Genomic DNA, 24,162 nt, shown 5'->3' on the forward strand with positions numbered 1-24,162 from the left:
ATACTTGATAAGGGACATGAGATTAAAACTCCTAGTGCTGGAAATGAAAATGATCCTACAGGGTTGTAGAGATTTTTGGCTCCACCAATCACTAAGCCAGTGACTTAGTCTACTTTAATGGTTTTGTCAAAGTGGTCGGGGTGATGCTTACTCAAAGGCCATTGCATTTCGTGTTTTGCTTGATTATATTTACTACCTTGTGAAACAATTGAATGTTACTCATGAGACACTTGATTTTATTACTTCATGATTTCAAATCTATGATTGGGTTGTACACATTTGGGTGTCTTTCCTTTTATTCTTGTATTTGTTTGGCACGATTAAAGTGTCACTTTTCAAACTTCGTATATGTGCACTCGTTTTATGGCATGCCTTTGTGAATGTTAAAATTAAGAGCGGTCAAAGAAGTGAAAAGGGGTTGAGGGCGAGGCGTTAAGTAACCCCAAGCTCAATGGGAATAATTAGTACCCATGACTATGAAGGGATCCTAGTAGTGAAAATTCTGAGTGAGGATGATTTTGACTCCACTTGAGGGATAGAGTCTGTACTTTTACTTTAGTCAACACTAACACCTTTGGAGGTTGTGATCTTTTGAAAAAGGGAAAAGTCTTTTGTTATTTTTGTATCTTGGCAACTTGACACGTTGTGGTATAATCTTATTTATTTTCCTTTTCCTTTTGAAATGATTTGATAAATGTGATGACCACACTTCTCCCAAGGGCGAACCCAAGGGTATCGGCGGGCCGCCTGCCTAACTCGCGCCAGGACTCAAAATTTAAAACAATAAAAGCCAGAAAATTCAAAAGAGTTCTAGATACAATCCCAAAAGAGTTATAATTACATTCTCCAAAAGTACCTGCTCACACTATTACATCCTTATAATTACCACCAAAACCAAAATGTAGACCCTAAGGAGGGTCCTTATACAAACTACCAAAACTAAAACAAAACAAACATACTATAAGTCCAACTATTACAATCAAACCTAACTATGCTAGTGTGTGTGACAAAAGTCCCTGCGTCGGCCCCTGCTAAGGAAAACAAAAGGAATGGGGTAAGCTATATGCTTAGTAAGTAAACATGGGCAAAAGCGTAAATTTCACGTAACAACAGTGGCATAGTAAGAGTAAAGCAAAAGCAGAAAAGTAGCATCACATAATAAGGATACAGGTGGCTCCAAAGCCAATTCATATGCCAAGCGTGATCTCCTGCCGACACTCCGTCGACCACACTTAATGGTCCGTAGAACTTCACTTGTACACCCACCGACCCCTTATCACCCTCACTGGCCAGTCACCTCACAAACTTGCCCGGGCGAACGAAATCACAAACTTGAGCTTGAGTCACAAGCTCGGGTCACAAACTTGGTCCACATACTCGGTGAACCGGATTCACAAACTTGGTGACCTCCAACCAGGTTGGACTGACTTCGACCAAGCCCTAACCGGCTCGAATAGTCCATCTAGGTCAAGAGCTCGCCCCAAACTCACAAACTTCACAAAATTATTCAAAATCACCCCGAGCGACAAGCTCAAGGGTTTTAGTTCCAAAATGATTCACATACATATGTCATGTACAAATATGTGCGTAAATTCGGGTTTAGAGCGAGTGCGATAAAGTACACCCTCGCCTAAGTACCCTCTTCATACATGTCGAAACACATAAGCAACTAACACATAAGAGCGGTCTGAATACTTACACAACGAACAAAAGGGCAAAATACGAAATTCGTGCCGCGAGGAGTAGCTAGTAGGCCCCACCGGCTCCACCTAACTCACCAACGTCTGAAATAGAAGATTGTGTCACAATATATCACAAACGGCTACTAACATACTTAAAACAAGAAAAACGGCAAAATCGGCACACGCAAGTGCGGAAACGGCAAAAAGGGGCACGCGCGCGCGCTCGGACGGCAAACGGGACGGCCAAATCTGCCATCTCAAACCGTTTTGGTCAAAATTTAGGCTAGAAGTGTCTGATCAAGGTGGGTGAGACACCGTTTCGAAGCTAAGAGGAAGAGCTACAACTTTAATTTAGACATCTCAACCCAGATCTCAATCGGTATAGGTCAAAAATGCACGAAATAGTGCCAGCTGTTTCATTACGGGTTACCAAATAGGCCCTGTTTGCAAGGCCGTAACTCACGGCTCAGAAATCGAAATCAAGAAATTCCAGAGACGTTAGAAAGCTGAGACATAAGGCTAAAACTTTGATGTTTTGGCCAAGACCTGAATCCACTCAAAACAGAACGAAAATCGAGTGCCAAAGTACCCGTCAGAACTGTCCAGATACAAAGCAGTTCTGACGATCGCTTTTATTTCGGTCATAACAGGAGCTACGGAACTTGGATTTTGACGTACTTTATACCGTTTCGAAGCTGAGACCAAGATCTAAATTTCATATGAAGGGATCAGCACCCAGTTCGTACATGATCAACACGGAAAAACCCACGATCAGAAACTAAAATTCAAAACGTACACAAACTAATGTCTAAAACAGGCCTGAGGGTTTGGTCCATAACTCAGGATACTCTAATCCGTTTGACCTGAGATTTTACAGGTAGATTCAAGACTTAAGAGGCTACAATGTTGAAGAAGGCCACTCAACCCAATTTCGAGTGTAACTATGTCAAAAATGTAACATATTATACCAGAATCTCATAACAGGTTCACAAACCGTATTCTAGTGTAAACATCATAAAACAGCCTATATAAGTCCAAATCCAGAAATTCCAAAGCCACATGAAATCTTAGAAACAGGGCTACATTTCATCAGAAGACCTCAATAACCAGTTCGGAAGCATTCCTAACCAAAATCACTAATTACAGGTGCAGTTCTTACATTCAGATAAAACTAGGACAGCAAGAGTAATTTTGACTTTTCTCACTCTACGCTACTCCGATTGACCTGAAATTTTGCAGGAACCTCTAAAATAACATTCCCTACAACTTTCATGTTTTAAGCCAAGGCCAATTCGGCCTCTATCTAGGACCAAAGTTTTCGGACAGAATGAAGAACCAAGGAACCCTAATTTTCCAGATTTCTTCCAAAACAGAAATTACTTGCAATCTTCCACTTTTTCCACCCTCTAGAATCATTATATACCATTTCCAATCATCATATATAGCCACACCATCATGTTCATATTAAAACAGAAAAAATCCCCAAAAATAATAAAACTTCATCATTTCAACCACAAATCAAGAAATAACCCATAAATTTGCATCTCATACAACCACTAAGCATGATTTAAGCATCAAGTAAGGGAGGAGGGTGGTTCTTCATGACTTACCTTTAAAACAAGAGAGAGAGAGCTATAGGTCCTTCTAGCTTTTCCAATCACTCCACCAATCAACTTACTAACACAAATTGAAGAGGTTTTATGGAGTAAGTTCAAGTTTCAATGGTTGGTTTTGATGATTTGGAGCAAAATGGAAGCAAAACTTGAAGAGTTTCTTCCTTTCTTTTTGAGAGAGAGAGCAGGCCAAGCTTGAAGAAAAATGGAAGATATTTGGTAAATTTTTGGTTTTATTTAGTAATTGGTAAAAGGTTGAATAGTGGTCTTATGTAAGAAACAATACTATGGTGACACTTGTCACCTCATTTAATGACTTGCCTAACTTTTTTCTCTCTCTTCCACCTATCCACTTGATACCTCTAAATATCTCATAACACCCGGTAAATTAAACCCAATATCCGAAACTTAACCTAATCGGCCGAATTTTACCGAACTTTCCGCACTAGTGGGTCCCACATTCGATATACGTTCTTAATTTCTCAAAAACTAACCGATACTAGAAAAATCATCTAAAAACTATATTTACTCAATAAAAATTATCTGGGGGAATTTTCTAATAAAGAAAATGTAGAAAAAAAAATGGGCGATTAAATAGAATAAACCCTAGAAAATTTAAAAAAATTCTTGGGTTCTCGTACTCATTCTTTCGGGGCGTCACAACCTCCCCCACTTAGAACAATTTCGTCCTCGAAATTTCTATGAACGGAATCTATCAAATCTAAAGTAACCAGAAGCTTGTACCTTCCACGTTCTTAAAAGAAATGAGACTCTTCATTCCAGTCCCTTCTCTAGTTGACGGTCCAGGGTCGGTCTGGGTTGGCTGTTGGGTTCCTTTCTTTTCGTGCAATAAACCCGGGCAATTAGCAATTTGATGCTTGGCGCTCCCACAGCGCAAACATCTCCTCCCCTTTCTCCAACAATTCACTTCAATATGATTGGATTTTCTACAATAACCACAAATTGTCACACCACCCGCTCCACGACCCTTCTTAGCAGATGACCTACCTCGCTTACTCGGTTCTAGCCTTTGATTCTCAAGAGATGCGCTCCTTTTCTTTGCATGGAAGGTCTTCACTTGCGGCCTTGAAATTTCTGTCCTTTGAGTTTTCTCTGGAACCCCCATAGAAGTAGTGCTCTATGCCATTGCTAAGGCCTCCCCGGAAATCCCTTCGTATTTCCTTTTTAGCTCTAAGTTCTTGTGCAAGAGCTCAATTTTCTCTGAATACTCGTGCTTCCATCGCCCTTCCCAGTATGCGACTAGTTTCTTTTGGACTTCTATTTCGTCTCGAAGAACCGCAATTTCCTTATACATCTCAACCCAATGTGCCATCTCACAAAATTGCTGGAACTCAGATGGTAGCCTGTCGGGCAAAACAATGGGTCATAATCAATTCTTGGACACAATTGGCATTCTCGGTCCATGTTTTGTTCAGCTATTGTTTCCTCCCTTTCTTCTCTTAACTCTCGGCCTCGTTTTGTTCCACAGCTATGACCATGTCCGCGACTATGTCCTCCTTCCACATATATACATATATATATATATATATATATAGTTTTCCCTTCTCTCTCTTTTCTTTTCAAAAAGGTACTTTAATGAATGAATGCAGTAAATTGAGTACAATAACAAAATCCAACATACCAATTACACAAATAACATATCGCACATAACACGCCATATCAAAAGACGGACAAGCAAGTATACAAATACATATCAAGTTGGACAGATAACCATGTACACAAACACATATACTAACGTCAGGTGGTCGTAATATACGGGCGAGCCAAAAGGAAAAGGTGAAGTCGTCCCAGTATCAGCCCGTCTGATCTCTCACGTCCCTTACTATCCAAACTAGATGTCCATTGACCTTTTGTGCTCATTCTAGTCAGACAAAGCCTGTTCATGTTTCCAAAATACAAGTCTCAAGTACCTAGTAGCTTGCATCGCCTCAATTCTGGAGTATTCGAGCACAAGAATCTGAAATAAGATAGTTCACATCTCGAGTTGGCCAGTCCCAAGAGTAAACCATCTACAAATCGAACTTCCTACCCGACATACCTATCTATGATCCTTAGATATCATGAGAAAGATTGAAGACCTATAACACTTCAGGGTTCATAGCTTATGTTCGAACGAGCACTTAATCCTTCATACCCATTCACCACTCAGCCCAAGCACACTCCGTGCGGAGACCACGCAAAGCAGGCTCTGGGTTTTATCCCTCAATTGCTTAACTTTCAAATCAAATCGAATCCCACAGTCCGGCATCCTAAATTTCAAGCCTACGATACACTACAGGAATCTGAAGCCTAAGCTCTGATACCAACTGTGATGACCACACTTCTCCCAAGGGCGAACCCAAGGGTATCGGCGGGCCGCCTGCCTAGCTCGCGCCAGGACTCAAAATTTAAAACAATAAAAGCCAGAAAATTCAAAAGAGTTCTAGATACAATCCCAAAAGAGTTATAATTACATTCTCCAAAAGTACCTGCTCACACTATTACATCCTTATAATTACCACCAAAACCAAAATGTAGACCCTAAGGAGGGTCCTTATACAAACCACTAAAACTAAAACAAAACAAACATACTATAAGTCCAACTATTACAATCAAACCTAACTATGCTAGTGTGTGTGACAAAAGTCCCTGCGTCGGCCCCTGCTAAGGAAAACAAAAGAAATGGGGTAAGTTATATGCTTAGTAAGTAAACAGGGGCAGGGGCAAAAGCGTAAATTTCACGTAACAACAGTGGCATAGTAAGAGTAAAGCAAAAGCAGAAAAGTAGCATCACATAATAAGGATACAGGTGGCTCCAAAGCCAATTCATATGCCATGCGTGATCTCCTGCCGACACTCCGTCGACCACACTTAATGGTCCGTAGAACTTCACTTGTACACCCACCGACCCCTTATCACCCTCACTGGCCAGTCACCTCACAAACTTGCCCGGGCGAACGAAATCACAAACTTGAGCTTGAGTCACAAGCTCGGGTCACAAACTTGGTCCACATACTCGGTGAACCGGATTCACAAACTTGGTGACCTCCAACCAGGTTGGACTGACTTCGACCAAGCCCTAACCGGCTCGAATAGTCCATCTAGGTCAAGAGCTCGCCCCAAACTCACAAACTTCACAAAATTATTCAAAATCACCCCGAGCGACAAGCTCAAGGGTTTTAGTTCCAAAATGATTCACATACATATGTCATGTACAAATATGTGCGTAAATTCGGGTTTAGAGCGAGTGCGATAAAGTACACCCTCGCCTAAGTACCCTCTTCATACATGTCGAAACACAAAAGCAACTAACACATAAGAGCGGCCTGAATACTTACACAACGAACAAAAGGGCAAAATACGAAATTCGTGCCGCGAGAAGTAGCTAGTAGGCCCCACCGGCTCCACCTAACTCACCAACGTCTGAAATAGAAGATTGTGTCACAATATATCACAAACGGCTACTAACATACTTAAAACAAGCAAAACGGCAAAATCGGCACACGCAAGTGCGGAAACGGCAAAAAAGGGGAACGCGCGCGCGCGCGGACGGCAAACGGGACGGCCAAATCTGCCATCTCAAACCGTTTTGGTCAAAAGTTAGGCTAGAAGTGTCTGATCAAGGTGGGTGAGACACCGTTTCGAAGCTAAGAGGAAGAGCTACAACTTTAATTTAGACATCTCAACCCAGATCTCAATCGGTATAGGTCACAAATGCACGAAATAGTGCCAGCTGTTTCATTACGGGTTACCAAACAGGCCCTGTTTGCAAGGCCGTAACTCACGGTTCAGAAATTGAAATCAAGAAATTCCAGAGGCGTTAGAAAGCTGAGACATAAGGATAAAACTTTGATGTTTTGGCCAAGACCTGAATCCACTCAAAACAGAACGAAAATCGAGTGCCAAAGTACCCGTCAGAACTGTCCAGATACAAGGCAGTTCTGACGATCGCTTTTATTTCGGTCATAACAGGAGCTACGGAACTTGGATTTTGACGTACTTTATACCGTTTCGAAGCTGAGACCAAGATCTAAATTTCATATGAAGGGATCAGCACCCAGTTCGTACATGATCAACACGGAAAAACCCACGATCAGAAACTAAAATTCAAAACGTACACAAACTAATGTCTAAAACAGGCCTGAGGGTTTGGTCCATAACTCAGGATACTCTAATCCGTTTGACCTGAGATTTTACAGGTAGATTCAAGACTTAAGAGGCTACAATGTTGAAGAAGGCCACTCAACCCAATTTCGAGTGTAACTATGTCAAAAATGTAACATATTATACCAGAATCTCATAACAGGTTCACAAACCGTATTCTAGTGTAAACATCATAAAACAGCCTATATAAGTCCAAATCCAGAAATTCCAAAGCCACATGAAATCTTAGAAACAGGGCTACATTTCATCAGAAGACCTCAATAACCAGTTCGGAAGCATTCCTAACCAAAATCACTAATTACAGGTGCAGTTCTTACATTCAGATAAAACTAGGACAGCAAGGGTAATTTTGACTTTTCTCACTCTACGCTACTCCGATTGACCTGAAATTTTGCAGGAACCTCTAAAATAACATTCCCTACAACTTTCATGTTTTAAGCCAAGGCCAATTCGGCCTCTATCTAGGACCAAAGTTTTCGGACAGAATGAAGAACCAAGGAACCCTAATTTTCCAGATTTCTTCCAAAACAGAAATTACTTGCAATCTTCCACTTTTTCCACCCTCTAGAATCATTATATACCATTTCCAATCATCATATATAGCCACACCATCATGTTCATATTAAAACAGAAAAAATCCCCAAAAATAATAAAACTTCATCATTTCAACCACAAATCAAGAAATAACCCATAAATTTGCATCTCATACAACCACTAAGCATGATTTAAGCATCAAGTAAGGGAGGAGGGTGGTTCTTCATGACTTACCTTTAAAACAAGAGAGAGAGAGAGCTATAGGTCCTTCTAGCTTTTCCAATCACTCCACCAATCAACTTACTAACACTAATTGAAGAGATTTTATGGAGTAAGTTCAAGTTTCAATGGTTGGTTTTGATGATTTGGAGCAAAATGGAAGCAAAACTTGAAGAGTTTCTTCCTTTCTTTTTGAGAGAGAGAGCAGGCCAAGCTTGAAGAAAAATGGAAGATATTTGGTAAATTTTTGGTTTTATTTAGTAATTGGTAAAAGGTTGAATAGTGGTCTTATGTAAGAAACAATACTATGGTGACACTTGTCACCTCATTTAATGACTTGCCTAACTTTTTTCTCTCTCTTCCACCTATCCACTTGATACCTCTAAATATCTCATAACACCCGGTAAATTAAACCCAGTATCCGAAACTTAACCTAATCGGCCGAATTTTACCGAACTTTCCGCACTAGTGGGTCCCACATTCGATATACGTTCTTAATTTCTCAAAAACTAACCGATACTAGAAAAATCATCTAAAAACTATATTTACTCAATAAAAATTATCTGGGGGAATTTTCTAATAAAGAAAATGTAGAAAAAAAAATGGGCGATTAAATAGAATAAACCCTAGAAAATTTAAAAAAAATTTTGGGTTCTCGCACTCATTCTTTCGGGGCGTCACAATAAATCTATCCCGATTTGATGCAACTATTACGATTTTTCATGACATATGGAGATATACCTTGCTTTTGATTGATTTCATGGTTTATATGTATAGATACACTTTGCCCTACACCTTTAGATTGATAATAAAACATGAACAGTAGTAGACGTAATCGAGATTGTACGTAAGAGGGTAGGCAACTTGAGATATTGGAGATGACCAGGGATCGTGACCAAATCGAGAACTTGGTGTTGAAGTTGGGACCCAATGTTTGATTGCCAATTTGATATATTAAGATTATGAGACTTGGGTTAGTGAAAGGGAATATTTGATAGATTTGATGAGCCTAATGATTGAGGGATCGGATATCATATTTGGAATGGAAGTTTGAGGCTATATATAGATTATCGAGACTTGAACGATGTGATCATTAAGAGCAAATACTCCATTGTCTCACATAGTCGAGGATTTTGATGAATGGTCAGGAGCAGTGAATAGGAAATTTAAAGTAGAGTTACAACTAATTGGGAATCCTAGGAACTGATGTGCTTAAGACCGCTTCCGATTCATGATAGGGATGCTTGAAGTTGCAGTTATGCCCTTTGGATTGACTAATGCACTAGTAGCAATTATGACCTAAATGCATCGGGGTTTTTAATCGTAATTGGATTAATCTGTGGTGGCATTCATTGATGGTATATCGGTATACTCTAAAGTATGAGAAGAGCATGAAAAACACCTTATGATAGTTTTACAAATTCCGAGAAAAATGCCAACTTTCGTTAAGTTCAATAAACGTGAGTTCGATTGGAAGAAATAGCCTTTTTAGGTTATACAATATCTAAGAAAGGAATTGTTATTGACTCAGCTAAAGTAGAAACTATTTAAGAGGAAATGATCAGAAAATCCTATTGATATTTGGAGTTCTTAGAGATAGCTGAATGTTACCTTTGGTTTATCAAGATTTTTTCTAAGAGTGCAAGACTTGGCAAGTGACTTGGGATTCTAAATGTGAGAAAGGTTTTTGAAAGTGAAAAATGTTTAATCAATGCACTTGTGTTAACCCTACCAAATGGAGGAGACAATTTTGTGATTCTTACAGATGCTTCAAAGGATGGTTAGAATATATAGTAATAATATATGATGAGCTGATTGTATATAACTTTGGGAAGTTAAAATACCACGAGAGGAAGTAGCCGACTCATGATTGGGAGTTAGTGGCTATAATATTTGCATTAAAGAGGTGGAGACATTACCTATATGAAGTAGACAAGAGACCGATTAAGTTACCCTATGACTTGAAAATTAAAACGCTTATTAAGGAAAATCAAGGTTTGGTTGCTAGTTGAATGAATAGAAATTTGTGAAGTATAAGTTGGAAAAACGTAAGTTAGTGATTGATCTGGTAGACTTAATCATTAAGTGAATGATATTACCCTAGATGTGAATTTCGGAGACGAAATTCTTTTTAAGGAGGGGAGGATGTGAGGACCTGAAAATTTTCTTATTTTTTCGAATATTACTAGTTTATTTAAATTGTTATTCACTTATTTTCTCCGAATTATTTAATTTGATCAGTTAAAATCCATTTATATGGAACAACACCCGTTTTTGCACTTTTAAAGCATTTTATTGGAAAATTTACTTTTCGAAAACTCATTTAGTTCTGAACAACGAGTACACATTTTTCGAGACTAAACTTGAATCGAGAGTGTATTAATATTGGAGAATTAAGAGTGATCAATAATAGATTAAAAAAGGTTAATTGAGGAAATTAGAAGTAAATGGGTTTTAGTTAAGCGTATACAGCTTGCGCGTCGATAGTTTTCCGAAAGACGCAATGATACAAAGCAATTAGAGATTTGAGGAATTAAAACTCGATTCATGTGAGGACTCGCAAAATTTCTGTGACGGCCCCACTTCCCCCTAGGGCGTACCCCAGGGTTCAGCGGGTCGCCTGCCCAGCTCTCGCCAGGACTCACTCACTATGGAACTCAAATCATGTATATACATCCATAGACAATAGATGCTCAAGTAAAAGATAAGAAACTTCTACACACCAGAAGTCTTCAAAGTTTTTACCATTCAAGTACAAACATCGAATATACAAGGGTTCTCATTCCTCATACCACCAGCCCGTGCCAAGCACTAGGGCGAGAACCATTACAAGGCCAAAGAACTAGATCAACTAGACTATACAGAACGCTCGTCCTTGCTCGCCTTTCCCTGCTAAGGAAAACAATTGACGTGGTATGAGCTAAAAAGCCCAGTGAGGTTCTATATATATAAACAAGTAATTAAACAAGGAACATTAGTCATGTAATAACATTTAATCCAGAAAACATGTTCAATATAAAGCAATGATAATACATTCATTAAAAGGATACAGGCTCACGAGGAGCTATTTGTTTGTTCGTTCGTTCCCCTGACATTTCCCCTTATTCCTCCAATCGTTTGAAAATACATTTTTTTTTGTAAGTAGAATCCCTCGTTCATCCTTTTGTTCGTTCATCCCCTTTTCCGGACGTTGACCGGACTCCACCCATCCGGACATTGGCCGGACTCCACCCATCCGGACGTAGCCGGACTACAAGGTAATACTCGAGTATACCAAATTCACCCAGGTTCCTAATCGCTCGACCGAGTCCGCTTCTGGCTCGAGACGACCGGTAACAAGGGCAAGGGCCCAGTTCAGCCAAAAGGCTTACATTCATGCGCAACTAGTATTTCAACATTTAATCACCGAAAATTTCATATTTATTTAGGTCGAGTGCGATAAAGTACACACTCACCTAGCAAAAGTTCATTTTAAAAATCATAGAAAACAAGTAACATGTAATCAAATAGTCACAAATAACCACATAGATCCAACAATCCACATAGTCATAGGAACAAAACGTATATAGAACACTCACCTATTTACGCACAACAACGTGCAAAATATCCTTCCGGATATTATCTTTAGTCACCGAGAAAATCTAAGATTAAATGAAAAGAATATTACCACTCATTTGTCACAACCAATTAGGTGCAATCAAAGAGACTCGTCGCATGATGAGTAGAACGTATAAAAAGACTTTAAAGTGGAACGTGGACATTTGGACTCGTGGATAAAAATAACTAGGGTTTCATAGACCACACATAAAACCAACTCAAAAGGGTTATAAAATTTTCTAATGGAAACACTTGAACTAAAGACAAATCAAAATCCAACTAGATAGACTAGGAAATACCATTTTCGGAATCGTTTATGTGGTTGAAACTTATCTTATATTCAAGTAGATATTATAGACTAATTGTCTTAATGAAATTCATGAAAAAGAGAGGACAAAATACTCAAGAAAATCCTAAACTACTCCTCTTTATTTGGTAAGAGTAAGTAAACATTTGGAGTTCCAATTGAAGAAGGATCATGTTTTTAAGATGGAAAAACGGTCATAGTATTTTACAAGTTCAAATAAACCTTAGCTTTCGGGCGAAAATTTGGGCAGCATGCCCTTTGTGTTTACCTAATTTTCCAGCCATTTTGGCTTCATTATTTTTCCTCAACCACAACCCAACATCACACATAAGCAATTCAAGTCAAGAGCCGTTCCATAGGCTCACAATATCATAAGAATAAGAAATACAGAAATAACAAGTGCAGAAATTCAATTTAGCAAAAGACAGATTTGACGTATGAAAGCGGAAATAACTTATCCGAGGCTACGCTTATCGGATTAAGACGCAACTTATGCCGTTTCGAAGATAAGACACAGGGCTACAATGTTCATGAAGGTCACTTAGTCCATTTTCTAATGTAACTTGGTCAAATTCTCAAATTACTAAACCAGAAATCAATTCGTCGGCTGTTTAAATGCATTACACTGTAATGGACATATCTCAGAGTACACAAGTCCGAATCAGGTTTTCTTAGAGGCATTTGAAAGATAATTCAGAATACTACAACTTTCATGTTTTGGCAAAAAGCTAAATCAGAATGAATACTAGTCAAAAAACGTGATAAACTGGACTTAACTGATGAAACGGACTGCTGGGAAATTTTTAAAACAGTGAGGGTATTTTGGACTTTTCACATCCTACGTTGCTCCGATTGAGCTGAAATTTTATAGGCACCTATAAAACACCATTCTCTACAACTTTCCTTCTTTGACCTAAGGCCAATTCGGCCTCTAAGATAAGGCTACAAAACCGGACAGAAGTGAAACATGAAATTCCAGAAATCTGGAAATTCTTGAAATCAAATGCTAATTTCTTTATTTTTGGCTTGCTTCACCATCTTAACTTCCCATATTAGACTTTAAACATCAAAGCCCCAAATTTTAAGCACTAGAAAAATCATAGGAAAGCTGAAAAATATTCCAATAAAATGGAAAATCATGACCCAAGCCTCTATTTCACCACATACCTCAATAATTCAACCATATGTGACATATTTAGCAACTAATCGTGAATTTAATCGGAGAGTCAAGGTTCCAGCATGTATACCTTTCCAAGGAGACTAGAAACAAGTGTTCAAGGCCTTTGTTCCTCAAGAAAATTACACCGGTAGGTAGCCTTTGTGCTAGATAACAACTTAATCGGAGTAGATTTGCGCGAATAGAAGAAACTTTTCAAGATTTGGAGAAGAAATGAAGGAGAATGAGATGAACTCTCTTTGTCTCTCTCTCTCTCTCTTATTTCGGCCAAGATGCAGAATTAATGAAGGAAATTAAGCTAAGCTTGTGTTATAAGAAGGTTGGAAAGCTAAGGATTAATTCTAGCCACAAGTTTGGCTAACACTTGGACTAATTTTGACCACAAATTTTTCTCTCTCTTGTTGCATTTCTAACCTCTAATTTTCGGCCAATAGGAGGGCTAAGAGGGGGAAGATATTTTGCTCCATTAATGATAAACTTGTATGGCAAGAAAGTGGTGGTCAAGTGGTGGTTCAAACGGTAGTGCACGGTACACGTCGGTGTGATGCGTTTTCTCTTAAATCGCACGTACTAGGGTTTTTACTTCCAATTCACTAACTTTTTATCATTGCTTCTAACCACATATTATTTCTCACTTAAAAGTCACTCTTAAGCACCAAATTTGATCCTTACTCGGTACCGGATAATTATACTGCGGTTACACGAAAAATCCGATTTCACCTTGAATTGAAAACGAATAGGAAAACTCTAATTTCCTATGGTCATTGGCACTTTTCTAGGGTGATTGAACCATGGATAACATGAAATAATAATTTTCAAATAATTTTCAAATAAAAGGGAATTTTTGAGAAATATGTAAGGATTTTGCGAGTCCTCACACTCTCTCCCCCTTAAAAGAATTTCGACCTCGAAATTCCAACTCGCACTAATCAGATCAAAAATAGTTCTCGAAAGTTGATCACGTACTAAGAATCATTTCAATCTCACCACAAGGATCTTTTGGGTTACACTATTTTCCAGACTCAGCTAAGATGACCCCGTCCGGTCTCTCACGTCACTTCCTAGTCACTCGATGTCCGTAGATTTCTTATATTCATTTTGGTCGGACAAAGCCTGTTCATATTCCAAAATACAAGTCTCAAGTACCTAGTAGCTAGCATCGCCTCAACTCTGGAGTACTCGGGCACGAGAATCCGAAATAAGATAATTCACATCTCGAGCTGCAGTCCCAAGAGTAAACTATCTACAATCGAAATTCCTACCTGACGTACCTATCTATGGTCCTCAGATACCATGAGAAAGATTTAAGGCCGATAACATTTATGATCCATAACTTATGCTCGAACGAATACTTAATCCTTCATACTTATTCACCACTTAGTCCAGGCTCACTCCGCGCAAAGACCACGCGAAGCAGCTATAGGTTTTATCCCTCAATTGCTTACCTTTCAAATCAAATCAAATCCCACAGTCCGGCATCCCAAACTTTAAGCCTAGGATACACTACAGAAATCTGAAGCCTAAGCTCTGATACCACCTGTGACGGCCCCACTTCCCCCTAGGGCGTACCCCAGGGTTCAGCGGGTCGCCTGCCCAGCTCTCGCCAGGACTCACTCACTATGGAACTCAAATCATGTATATACATCCATAGACAATAGATGCTCAAGTAAAAGATAAGAAACTTCTACACACCAGAAGTCTTCAAAGTTTTTACCATTCAAGTACAAACATCGAATATACAAGGGTTCTCATTCCTCATACCACCAGCCCGTGCCAAGCACTAGGGCGAGAACCATTACAAGGCCAAAGAACTAGATCAACTAGACTATACAGAACGCTCGTCCTTGCTCGCCTTTCCCTGCTAAGGAAAACAATTGACGTGGTATGAGCTAAAAAGCCCAGTGAGGTTCTATATATATAAACAAGTAATTAAACAAGGAACATTAGTCATGTAATAACATTTAATCCAGAAAACATGTTCAATATAAAGCAATGATAATACATTCATTAAAAGGATACAGGCTCACGAGGAGCTATTTGTTTGTTCGTTCGTTCCCCTGACATTTCCCCTTATTCCTCCAATCGTTTGAAAATACATTTTTTTTTGTAAGTAGAATCCCTCGTTCATCCTTTTGTTCGTTCATCCCCTTTTCCGGACGTTGACCGGACTCCACCCATCCGGACATTGGCCGGACTCCACCCATCCGGACGTAGCCGGACTACAAGGTAATACTCGAGTATACCAAATTCACCCAGGTTCCTAATCGCTCGACCGAGTCCGCTTCTGGCTCGAGACGACCGGTAACAAGGGCAAGGGCCCAGTTCAGCCAAAAGGCTTACATTCATGCGCAACTAGTATTTCAACATTTAATCACCGAAAATTTCATATTTATTTAGGTCGAGTGCGATAAAGTACACACTCACCTAGCAAAAGTTCATTTTAAAAATCATAGAAAACAAGTAACATGTAATCAAATAGTCACAAATAACCACATAGATCCAACAATCCACATAGTCATAGGAACAAAACGTATATAGAACACTCACCTATTTACGCACAACAACGTGCAAAATATCCTTCCGGATATTATCTTTAGTCACCGAGAAAATCTAAGATTAAATGAAAAGAATATTACCACTCATTTGTCACAACCAATTAGGTGCAATCAAAGAGACTCGTCGCATGATGAGTAGAACGTATAAAAAGACTTTAAAGTGGAACGTGGACATTTGGACTCGTGGATAAAAATAACTAGGGTTTCATAGACCACACATAAAACCAACTCAAAAGGGTTATAAAATTTTCTAATGGAAACACTTGAACTAAAGACAAATCAAAATCCAACTAGATAGACTAGGAAATACCATTTTCGGAATCGTTTATGTGGTTGAAACTTATCTTATATTCAAGTAGATATTATAGACTAATTGTCTTAATGAAATTCATGAAAAAGAGAGGACAAAATACTCAAGAAAATCCTAAACTACTCCTCTTTATTTGGTAAGAGTAAGTAAACATTTGGAGTTCCAATTGAAGAAGGATCATGTTTTTAAGATGGAAAAACGGTCATAGTATTTTACAAGTTCAAATAAACCTTAGCTTTCGGGCGAAAATTTGGGCAGCATGCCCTTTGTGTTTACCTAATTTTCCAGCCATTTTGGCTTCATTATTTTTCCTCAACCACAACCCAACATCACACATAAGCAATTCAAGTCAAGAGCCGTTCCATAGGCTCACAATATCATAAGAATAAGAAATACAGAAATAACAAGTGCAGAAATTCAATTTAGCAAAAGACAGATTTGACGTATGAAAGCGGAAATAACTTATCCGAGGCTACGCTTATCGGATTAAGACGCAACTTATGCCGTTTCGAAGATAAGACACAGGGCTACAATGTTCATGAAGGTCACTTAGTCCAGTTTCTAATGTAACTTGGTCAAATTCTCAAATTACTAAACCAGAAATCAATTCGTCGGCTGTTTAAATGCATTACACTGTAATGGACATATCTCAGAGTACACAAGTCCGAATCAGGTTTTCTTAGAGGCATTGGAAAGATAATTCAGAATACTACAACTTTCATGTTTTGGCAAAAAGCTAAATCAGAATGAATACTAGTCAAAAAACGTGATAAACTGGACTTAACTGATGAAACGGACTGCTGGGAAATTTTTAAAACAGTGAGGGTATTTTGGACTTTTCACATCCTACGTTGCTCCGATTGAGCTGAAATTTTATAGGCACCTATAAAACACCATTCTCTACAACTTTCCTTCTTTGACCTAAGGCCAATTCGGCCTCTAAGATAAGGCTACAAAACCGGACAGAAGTGAAACATGAAATTCCAGAAATCTGGAAATTCTTGAAATCAAATGCTAATTTCTTTATTTTTGGCTTGCTTCACCATCTTAACTTCCCATATTAGACTTTAAACATCAAAGCCCCAAATTTTAAGCACTAGAAAAATCATAGGAAAGCTGAAAAATATTCCAATAAAATGGAAAATCATGACCCAAGCCTCTATTTCACCACATACCTCAATAATTCAACCATATGTGACATATTTAGCAACTAATCGTGAATTTAATCGGAGAGTCAAGGTTCCAGCATGTATACCTTTCCAAGGAGACTAGAAACAAGTGTTCAAGGCCTTTGTTCCTCAAGAAAATTACACCGGTAGGTAGCCTTTGTGCTAGATAACAACTTAATCGGAGTAGATTTGCGCGAATAGAAGAAACTTTTCAAGATTTGGAGAAGAAATGAAGGAGAATGAGATGAACTCTCTTTGTCTCTCTCTCTCTCTCTTATTTCGGCCAAGATGCAGAATTAATGAAGGAAATTAAGCTAAGCTTGTGTTATAAGAAGGTTGGAAAGCTAAGGATTAATTCTAGCCACAAGTTTGGCTAACACTTGGACTAATTTTGACCACAAATTTTTCTCTCTCTTGTTGCATTTCTAACCTCTAATTTTCGGCCAATAGGAGGGCTAAGAGGGGGAAGATATTTTGCTCCATTAATGATAAACTTGTATGGCAAGAAAGTGGTGGTCAAGTGGTGGTTCAAACGGTAGTGCACGGTACACGTCGGTGTGATGCGTTTTCTCTTAAATCGCACGTACTAGGGTTTTTACTTCCAATTCACTAACTTTTTATCATTGCTTCTAACCACATATTATTTCTCACTTAAAAGTCACTCTTAAGCACCAAATTTGATCCTTACTCGGTACCGGATAATTATACTGCGGTTACACGAAAAATCCGATTTCACCTTGAATTGAAAACGAATAGGAAAACCCTAATTTCCTATGGTCATTGGCACTTTTCTAGGGTGATTGAACCATGGATAACATGAAATAATAATTTTCAAATAATTTTCAAATAAAAGGGAATTTTTGAGAAATATGTAAGGATTTTGCGAGTCCTCACAATTTCCTATTTTAAACTCCTATTACAAGCTTATTTAAATATTTAAATGCCCGTTTACTCCGAATATTATTTTCTAACTTTTTTAGACCTAAATACATGGATCTATAGCTTAATTATATTTTAAAAATAACTTGATTCGAAAATTTATTTTTGGAAGCTCGTTTAGAGTGAATAGTGGATACGTGTTTGGAGATAATAACTGATTTGACAGTACACTAAACTTGAAAAATTGGAGACTTATATATTAGTTCTGAAATATGTATTTTTATGTTTAAATATTCAAATGTTAATTAGTTATACTATCGTGATAAGAATTTCTTAGAAGTTGCACTTTATCGCGCTTAAATCGGTAGTACGCGTTTTTACGCGCGCGATTAATTGAGAGACTTTAAACCATTATTTTTAGACTATTAAGGGTGAATAATAATAATATGATTGAAAATGCATTAGAGATTTAGTGCACTAGTGAAACAAACACGAGAGGAATTGAGTGCGAAACGTGCGCGAACGCGCACTATTGAAGAGTTGACTTTAAGACACTTTTGGGCCACACATTTGAGCTTCCTTGAGAAGCTTTATCATCAGCAAAAATTCCCTCCTTTTTGCTCCAAGAAGAAGAAAAAGAGACCAAAAGCTCTTCATTTTCTTGCTCATTCCTCCACCATTTCACCTCAAAATTTAACCACACCTCACTAAACACTTGGTGATCATCTTAAACTGTAAAAGGGGGCTGCTTTGGACGGTTTTCTTGTACATTTTTGGACTGAAATTTTGCCTTAGGTTCATCCAAGCAAGTAAGTGACGATCCACCTTGAAAATCTTGATTTATGGAAGTACTATTGCACTTATAAACTTGTATATTCGTGTGGGTAACTTTATTTATGATAGAAAGTGTTGTGTGGGTTCTATGAACTCCCACTATGGTTGGATGGACTGATTTGTTGTGTTTTGATGGTATTAATGTTGGTTTAGTGCTTAAACTAGTGGAATAATGTTGTATTGTTGGTAGAAACTCAAAGGGGAGTGAAAGTGAAAAATTTTCAATTCTGCCCCTATGTTGTCCGTGAACCTTAGGGTAATTTTTCGTGATTCTAATGGCTTATTTATGATGTATATATGTTGTGTAGATTGTGTAAAAAGTTTCATAAAAAAAATAGCGTGATTTGGTTGGGCAAACGTTGTGATTTCGGAAGTTCGGCAAATCTGGAAATTTTCCCGTCACTGCCTTGGCAGTGTTTTTCAAACGGTCATAGCTTTTTACTCCGATGTCAAAATCGAGTACCGTTTGCGGTAATGCAAACTAGACATTCCCAACTTTCCAACGGTATAAAATTCATATTCTGATTCTACCTGAATGAACCATACCAATCGTTTGAACTTGACTGTCCCTTTTCACTGGCTCACTGGAAGGCAGAACAGGAGCTGCAACTTCATGCTCAAATTTGGGCTAGTTGTGGACAGATTCTAGGAACAATTTCTTCTGAGCAATTTCACCGCCACCAACCACGTTCAATTCCGAGTTGAATTGAATTGAGTGAGCTGGCGAGAGTTGGGCAGGCGTCCCGCGGATATCCTTGGATTCGCCCTTGAGAGAAGTGGGGGCGTCACAGATTTGGAATTGCTACCTGGACAACGTGCTTGTATGTGTGTTTCTTGGCCTCACGAGCGATTGCTCACCCCGTAGATTTGTTTTCCTTAACAGAATTAGACTTGGCGTAAGACTCAAAGAAACCTATGGGATGTACTTTTGTTTTAGGGTTTCAATGTATTTGACTAGACCTCTTAGTTGTGTATATTTTGGAACTGATATAGCTTTTGATAATTCGATGTAAGGACTGGATGGTTGTTATATATTGTTAAATTTGATCGTTTCCGCACTTTCTTATTTTACTTCATGGTGATGACTAGTATTGTATTAAGCTTGAATTAAAATTGTACCGAATCCTGGCAAGAGTTGGACAAACGTTCCGTGGATACCCTTTGGTTCGCCTTAAGAAGAAATGGGGGCGTCACAGTTGGTATCAGAGCGCTAGGTTAGAGATCTATTTCGGAGTTATACCAGAAACCTTACCTTTAAGATTTGAGATAGGATGACTAAATCACACTTTAAATAATACTTGGGCAAATTAGTGACTAAGTTTGTCATGCCTTAAGTGACATTTGTGCGAGCTAGTGAATAAGTTTCTAATTCGAAAAGTGTGATTGTTTTGCAAGGATGGATAATGGAAACAGGACTCCGGCAGCTAATGGGAATGGTCATGCTAATGGTCACATAGAACTTCCTAGGCCTATTTACTACCGAGCTCTTGGTGGAGGGACTCGACTGTGCTACTCGCCCTCTGATAAATACCCTCGCTGTTCGTGTAGATTGACTTTTGCTTACCCGAACCACCTTGTGCTAGCCTTGGATGACGAGCGTCGTCAGTTGGTGAATGCCAACTTAGATTTACAGGCGGAGGTAGACGAGTTGAGACAGATGATTCGTGCTTAGGGAGAGAGGATTACGGAACTTAAGGAGGTACTGGAGGGCGAGGTGGCTACTGCTGCGGTTACTCGTGAGAAGCTTCAGAGGACTAGGGCTCGACTCACTAGGTTAGGTGAAGAGATCCGTGATCGGGTTACCAAGATCCTGGACGATGCCACAGAGATGATAGATGGGGTGGTGGATATTGTCCAGAGTTCAGATCCTGAGGAGGAGATTCCCCCTGGTAGTCCTACTGTGGATTAGGTTTAGACTGATTGACCTTTTGACCCTTTTGACCTTTTTGACTGGTATAGTTAGGATTAGTTGGGATGATGCGAGTGCTAAGGCCATTGTATTTTGCATGACTGTGTGGTCTACTTTTGAGGCACTTGATTTTACTTTAGTCTTACATGACTGAAAGCACTCTTGTGGCACCTGTGTGCTATAGTTTTGTGATTTTCCCCATGACTTACTAATTGTATGGATCTTAACATGCTAATGAATGTAAATTATTATATTTCCACTGTCTTCTTGATTAGTTCTTGCTTTCGACATTTTTTCCGCATAATTAATTTATCTCTTGCACTAGGCACGCCTAAGATAATGGAAGGACGAAGAAGTGGTCGAGACCGTGGACGAGGGACTAGACAGGCCCAACCTCATGGGGATGATCAGGAATCGGCAACTGGACCGACCCAGGGACAAGAAAATATTGAGGGTAATCAAATGGCTACTGCCATTAATAGGATGACTGATATCTTAGAGCGTTTGGCTGATAGATAAGGTCCGTCCTTGACCACTTTACCAACCTGGGGGATAGGATAGAGGAGAGAATAGAGCCTTAGAAAGGTTTTTGAAGTTTAATCCACCTAAATTTATTGGGGAACCCGATCCTGAGGTAGCGAAGAATTGGTTGGAGAGAATGACCAATATATTCGCCGTCTTAGACTATACCGAGAATAGGTGAGTGAATTTTGTTGCCTTTCAATTTGAGGGAGTGGTACGTGTTTGGTGGGATATTATAAAGGAAAAGTGGGAGAGAACTCAAACCCCTTGGACTTGGGAGAATTTTTCTAGGGAATTCAATGAAAAATTTCTTCCTCCTTTAATTCAAGAAAATATGGAGGATGAATTTATCAAGTTGAAACAAGGGACCCTTAGTGTAGCAGAGTATGAAGGAAAATTTACTAAATTTTCTAAATATGCCCCTGAATTGGTGACCAATGAACGGAAAAGGATAAGGCGGTTTGTATAAGGATTTAATGTGAAAATCCAGGAGAGTTTGACCGCAGCCCAAATCTTTATATTTACTGAGACTTTAGAGAAAGTACAAAGGGTTGAAAGTGCAAGAATGCAAGTAAGGGACTTTCACAATAGGAAGAGGAACTTTTCTAGTCGTACTTCTGGACAGACTAATAAGGGTGCACAGCCTTTCAAAATGGGAAGAGTAATGGGAGGAATAAGAACTGCTAGAATTTCAAGGGGAGCTTTATCTAGAGGAGGTTGTAGTGGGCCAGTTCAAGCTAAGGGAATGCCTTCTAGTGGTTTGGTCGTAACACCTCAAGTTACTTGTGGGTACTGTGGTAAATCCAACTATTCTGAGAATGATTGTTAGAGAAAGTCTGGGGTGTTTGGTTTATAGAAGTACCGAGCACCAACTTGTGAACTGTCCAAGTAAAATGAAAATAGGAGGTAGCACTCAAACGTCAGAAAAATCAACCTTTAAGCAGACCAGTGCTGGAGAAAGTCGACCAAAGGTACCGGTTAGGGTTTATGCATTGGACCATCAGTAAATACCCGATGCAACTGAGGTGGTTGAAGGTACGATTCCTATCTTTCACCGCTTAACTAGGGTTTTAATTGATTCATGTGCGACATATTCCTTTGTAAACCCTAATTTCATGGACGGAATATATTTGAAGTCATTTAAGTTACCTTATGATTTGGAGGTTAGAACGTCTACTGGGAATCAAAGTCTAATTGCTAACTTGGTATATAGGGATTGTGAGATCTGGATTAGAGAATGAAAATTAATGGCCGATCTGATAGGTTTAGCGATTAAGGGATATGATATGATCCTAGGAATGGAGTGGTTAGCCCGTTATAATATCCAGTTGAACTGTAAGACGAAAATAGTAGAATTGTGCATTCCGGAAGAGACAACTTTGAAATTGGATGTAAGGAGTAGATTAGCCTCATCTGCATTTATGTCAGGGATTCGAGATAGGAAAATATTAAGTAAAGGGATTCAGAGAATCAACACTCCTAGTGATAAGGTGAGATTGGAAGATATTCCTGTAGTGAAAGAATTCCCAGATGTCTTTCCTGAAGAGTTAGAATCTTTACCCCCAGAAAAGGACATAGTTTTTAAGATTGATGTGATTCTGGGAATAGCATCTATCTCTAAAACGCCATATCGGATGGCTCCAGCCGAATTAAAGGAATTGAAATTACAACTACAGGACTTGTTGGAACAGGGTTTTATAAAAGAAAGTGACTCATCGTGGGGAGCTCTGGTTTTGTTTGTTAAAAAACAAGATGGGAGTTTAAGGTTGTGTATAGACTACCGAGACTTGAATGATGTCGCTATTAAGAATAAATACCCGTTACCCCACATCGATGAATTATTTGACCAATTGCAAGGGGCGGTAGTGTTCTCCAAGTTGGATTTGAGACAAGGTTTTGTAAGGATCGAAGACAACCAAGTGGAAGAGATAAACAATGTAAAGATCATAAACGTAACAATAAGTAAATAAAAAGGAAAGAATTGCAAACCGATTAACTACCCAACTCCTCTTGAGCTTGTAGATAAATTAAAACAAGTTTTTTCAAGTTGATGAATTACAATCACTTTTGTGTGCAAAGGAAGGTTCACCTCCTCCTTGTCCCGAATTCCACTCGGTCAAGTTAGGACGTTTTACTATCTCTCAGGACAACCCTCACAGAGCTACACTCATGAAGTATTCACTCACAAATGAAAAGCTTACAATGAACCTCACACCACTAAGATTATAAATCTTCCTTGAAGAGTATTTTCTCACTAAAATCATTCTAAATATTTTGTATCTTCAGTGTCTCAAAGCTGTTTGAAGTATCTGACTAACCACTATTTATATAGGACCAAAAAAGTGCCATATTAATGTTTTAACGGATAGAAAGTAGCTGAAGAGTCAACTAGCCGTTGAAGTATCGGACGTCCAGTACTCTTGTTTTTTGAATCCGACAGCAGGCAGTGAGTTTGAGAAATTTTCTTCAATTCTATCGGACGTCCGGTGCAAGCTCTTTGTGCGTCCGACAGCAAACAAAGAGATTTGAGAAATCATCTTGTTTCTATCGGACGTCCGATACTTTCGTCCGATCGAGGTCAGTGATCCAGGGGGAATGTCTTATTTCCTTCGGACGTCCGGTGGTGGAGTTCTTCATGCATTCGAAGTTACACAATGATTATCGGACGTTCGATCCAAGCGTCCGACAGCT

At 38.9% G+C, this 24,162-nt stretch overlaps 1 protein-coding gene across 1 annotated transcript; it reads left to right on the top strand.

Annotated features, from left to right (window-relative positions):
* The first annotated feature begins 22,718 nt into the window (after nt 1-22,718).
* LOC113739074 (uncharacterized) lies at nt 22,719-23,775 on the top strand. The gene is made up of 2 exons (XM_027266320.2): nt 22,719-23,201; nt 23,758-23,775. Exons 1-2 carry the CDS (start codon nt 22,719-22,721, stop codon nt 23,773-23,775), a joined length of 501 nt encoding a protein of 166 aa, XP_027122121.2.
* Nucleotides 23,776-24,162: the final 387 nt, after the last annotated feature.

This window comes from Coffea arabica, chromosome 4c, assembly GCF_036785885.1.
Source record: "Coffea arabica cultivar ET-39 chromosome 4c, Coffea Arabica ET-39 HiFi, whole genome shotgun sequence".
NCBI lineage: Eukaryota > Viridiplantae > Streptophyta > Magnoliopsida > Gentianales > Rubiaceae > Coffea > Coffea arabica.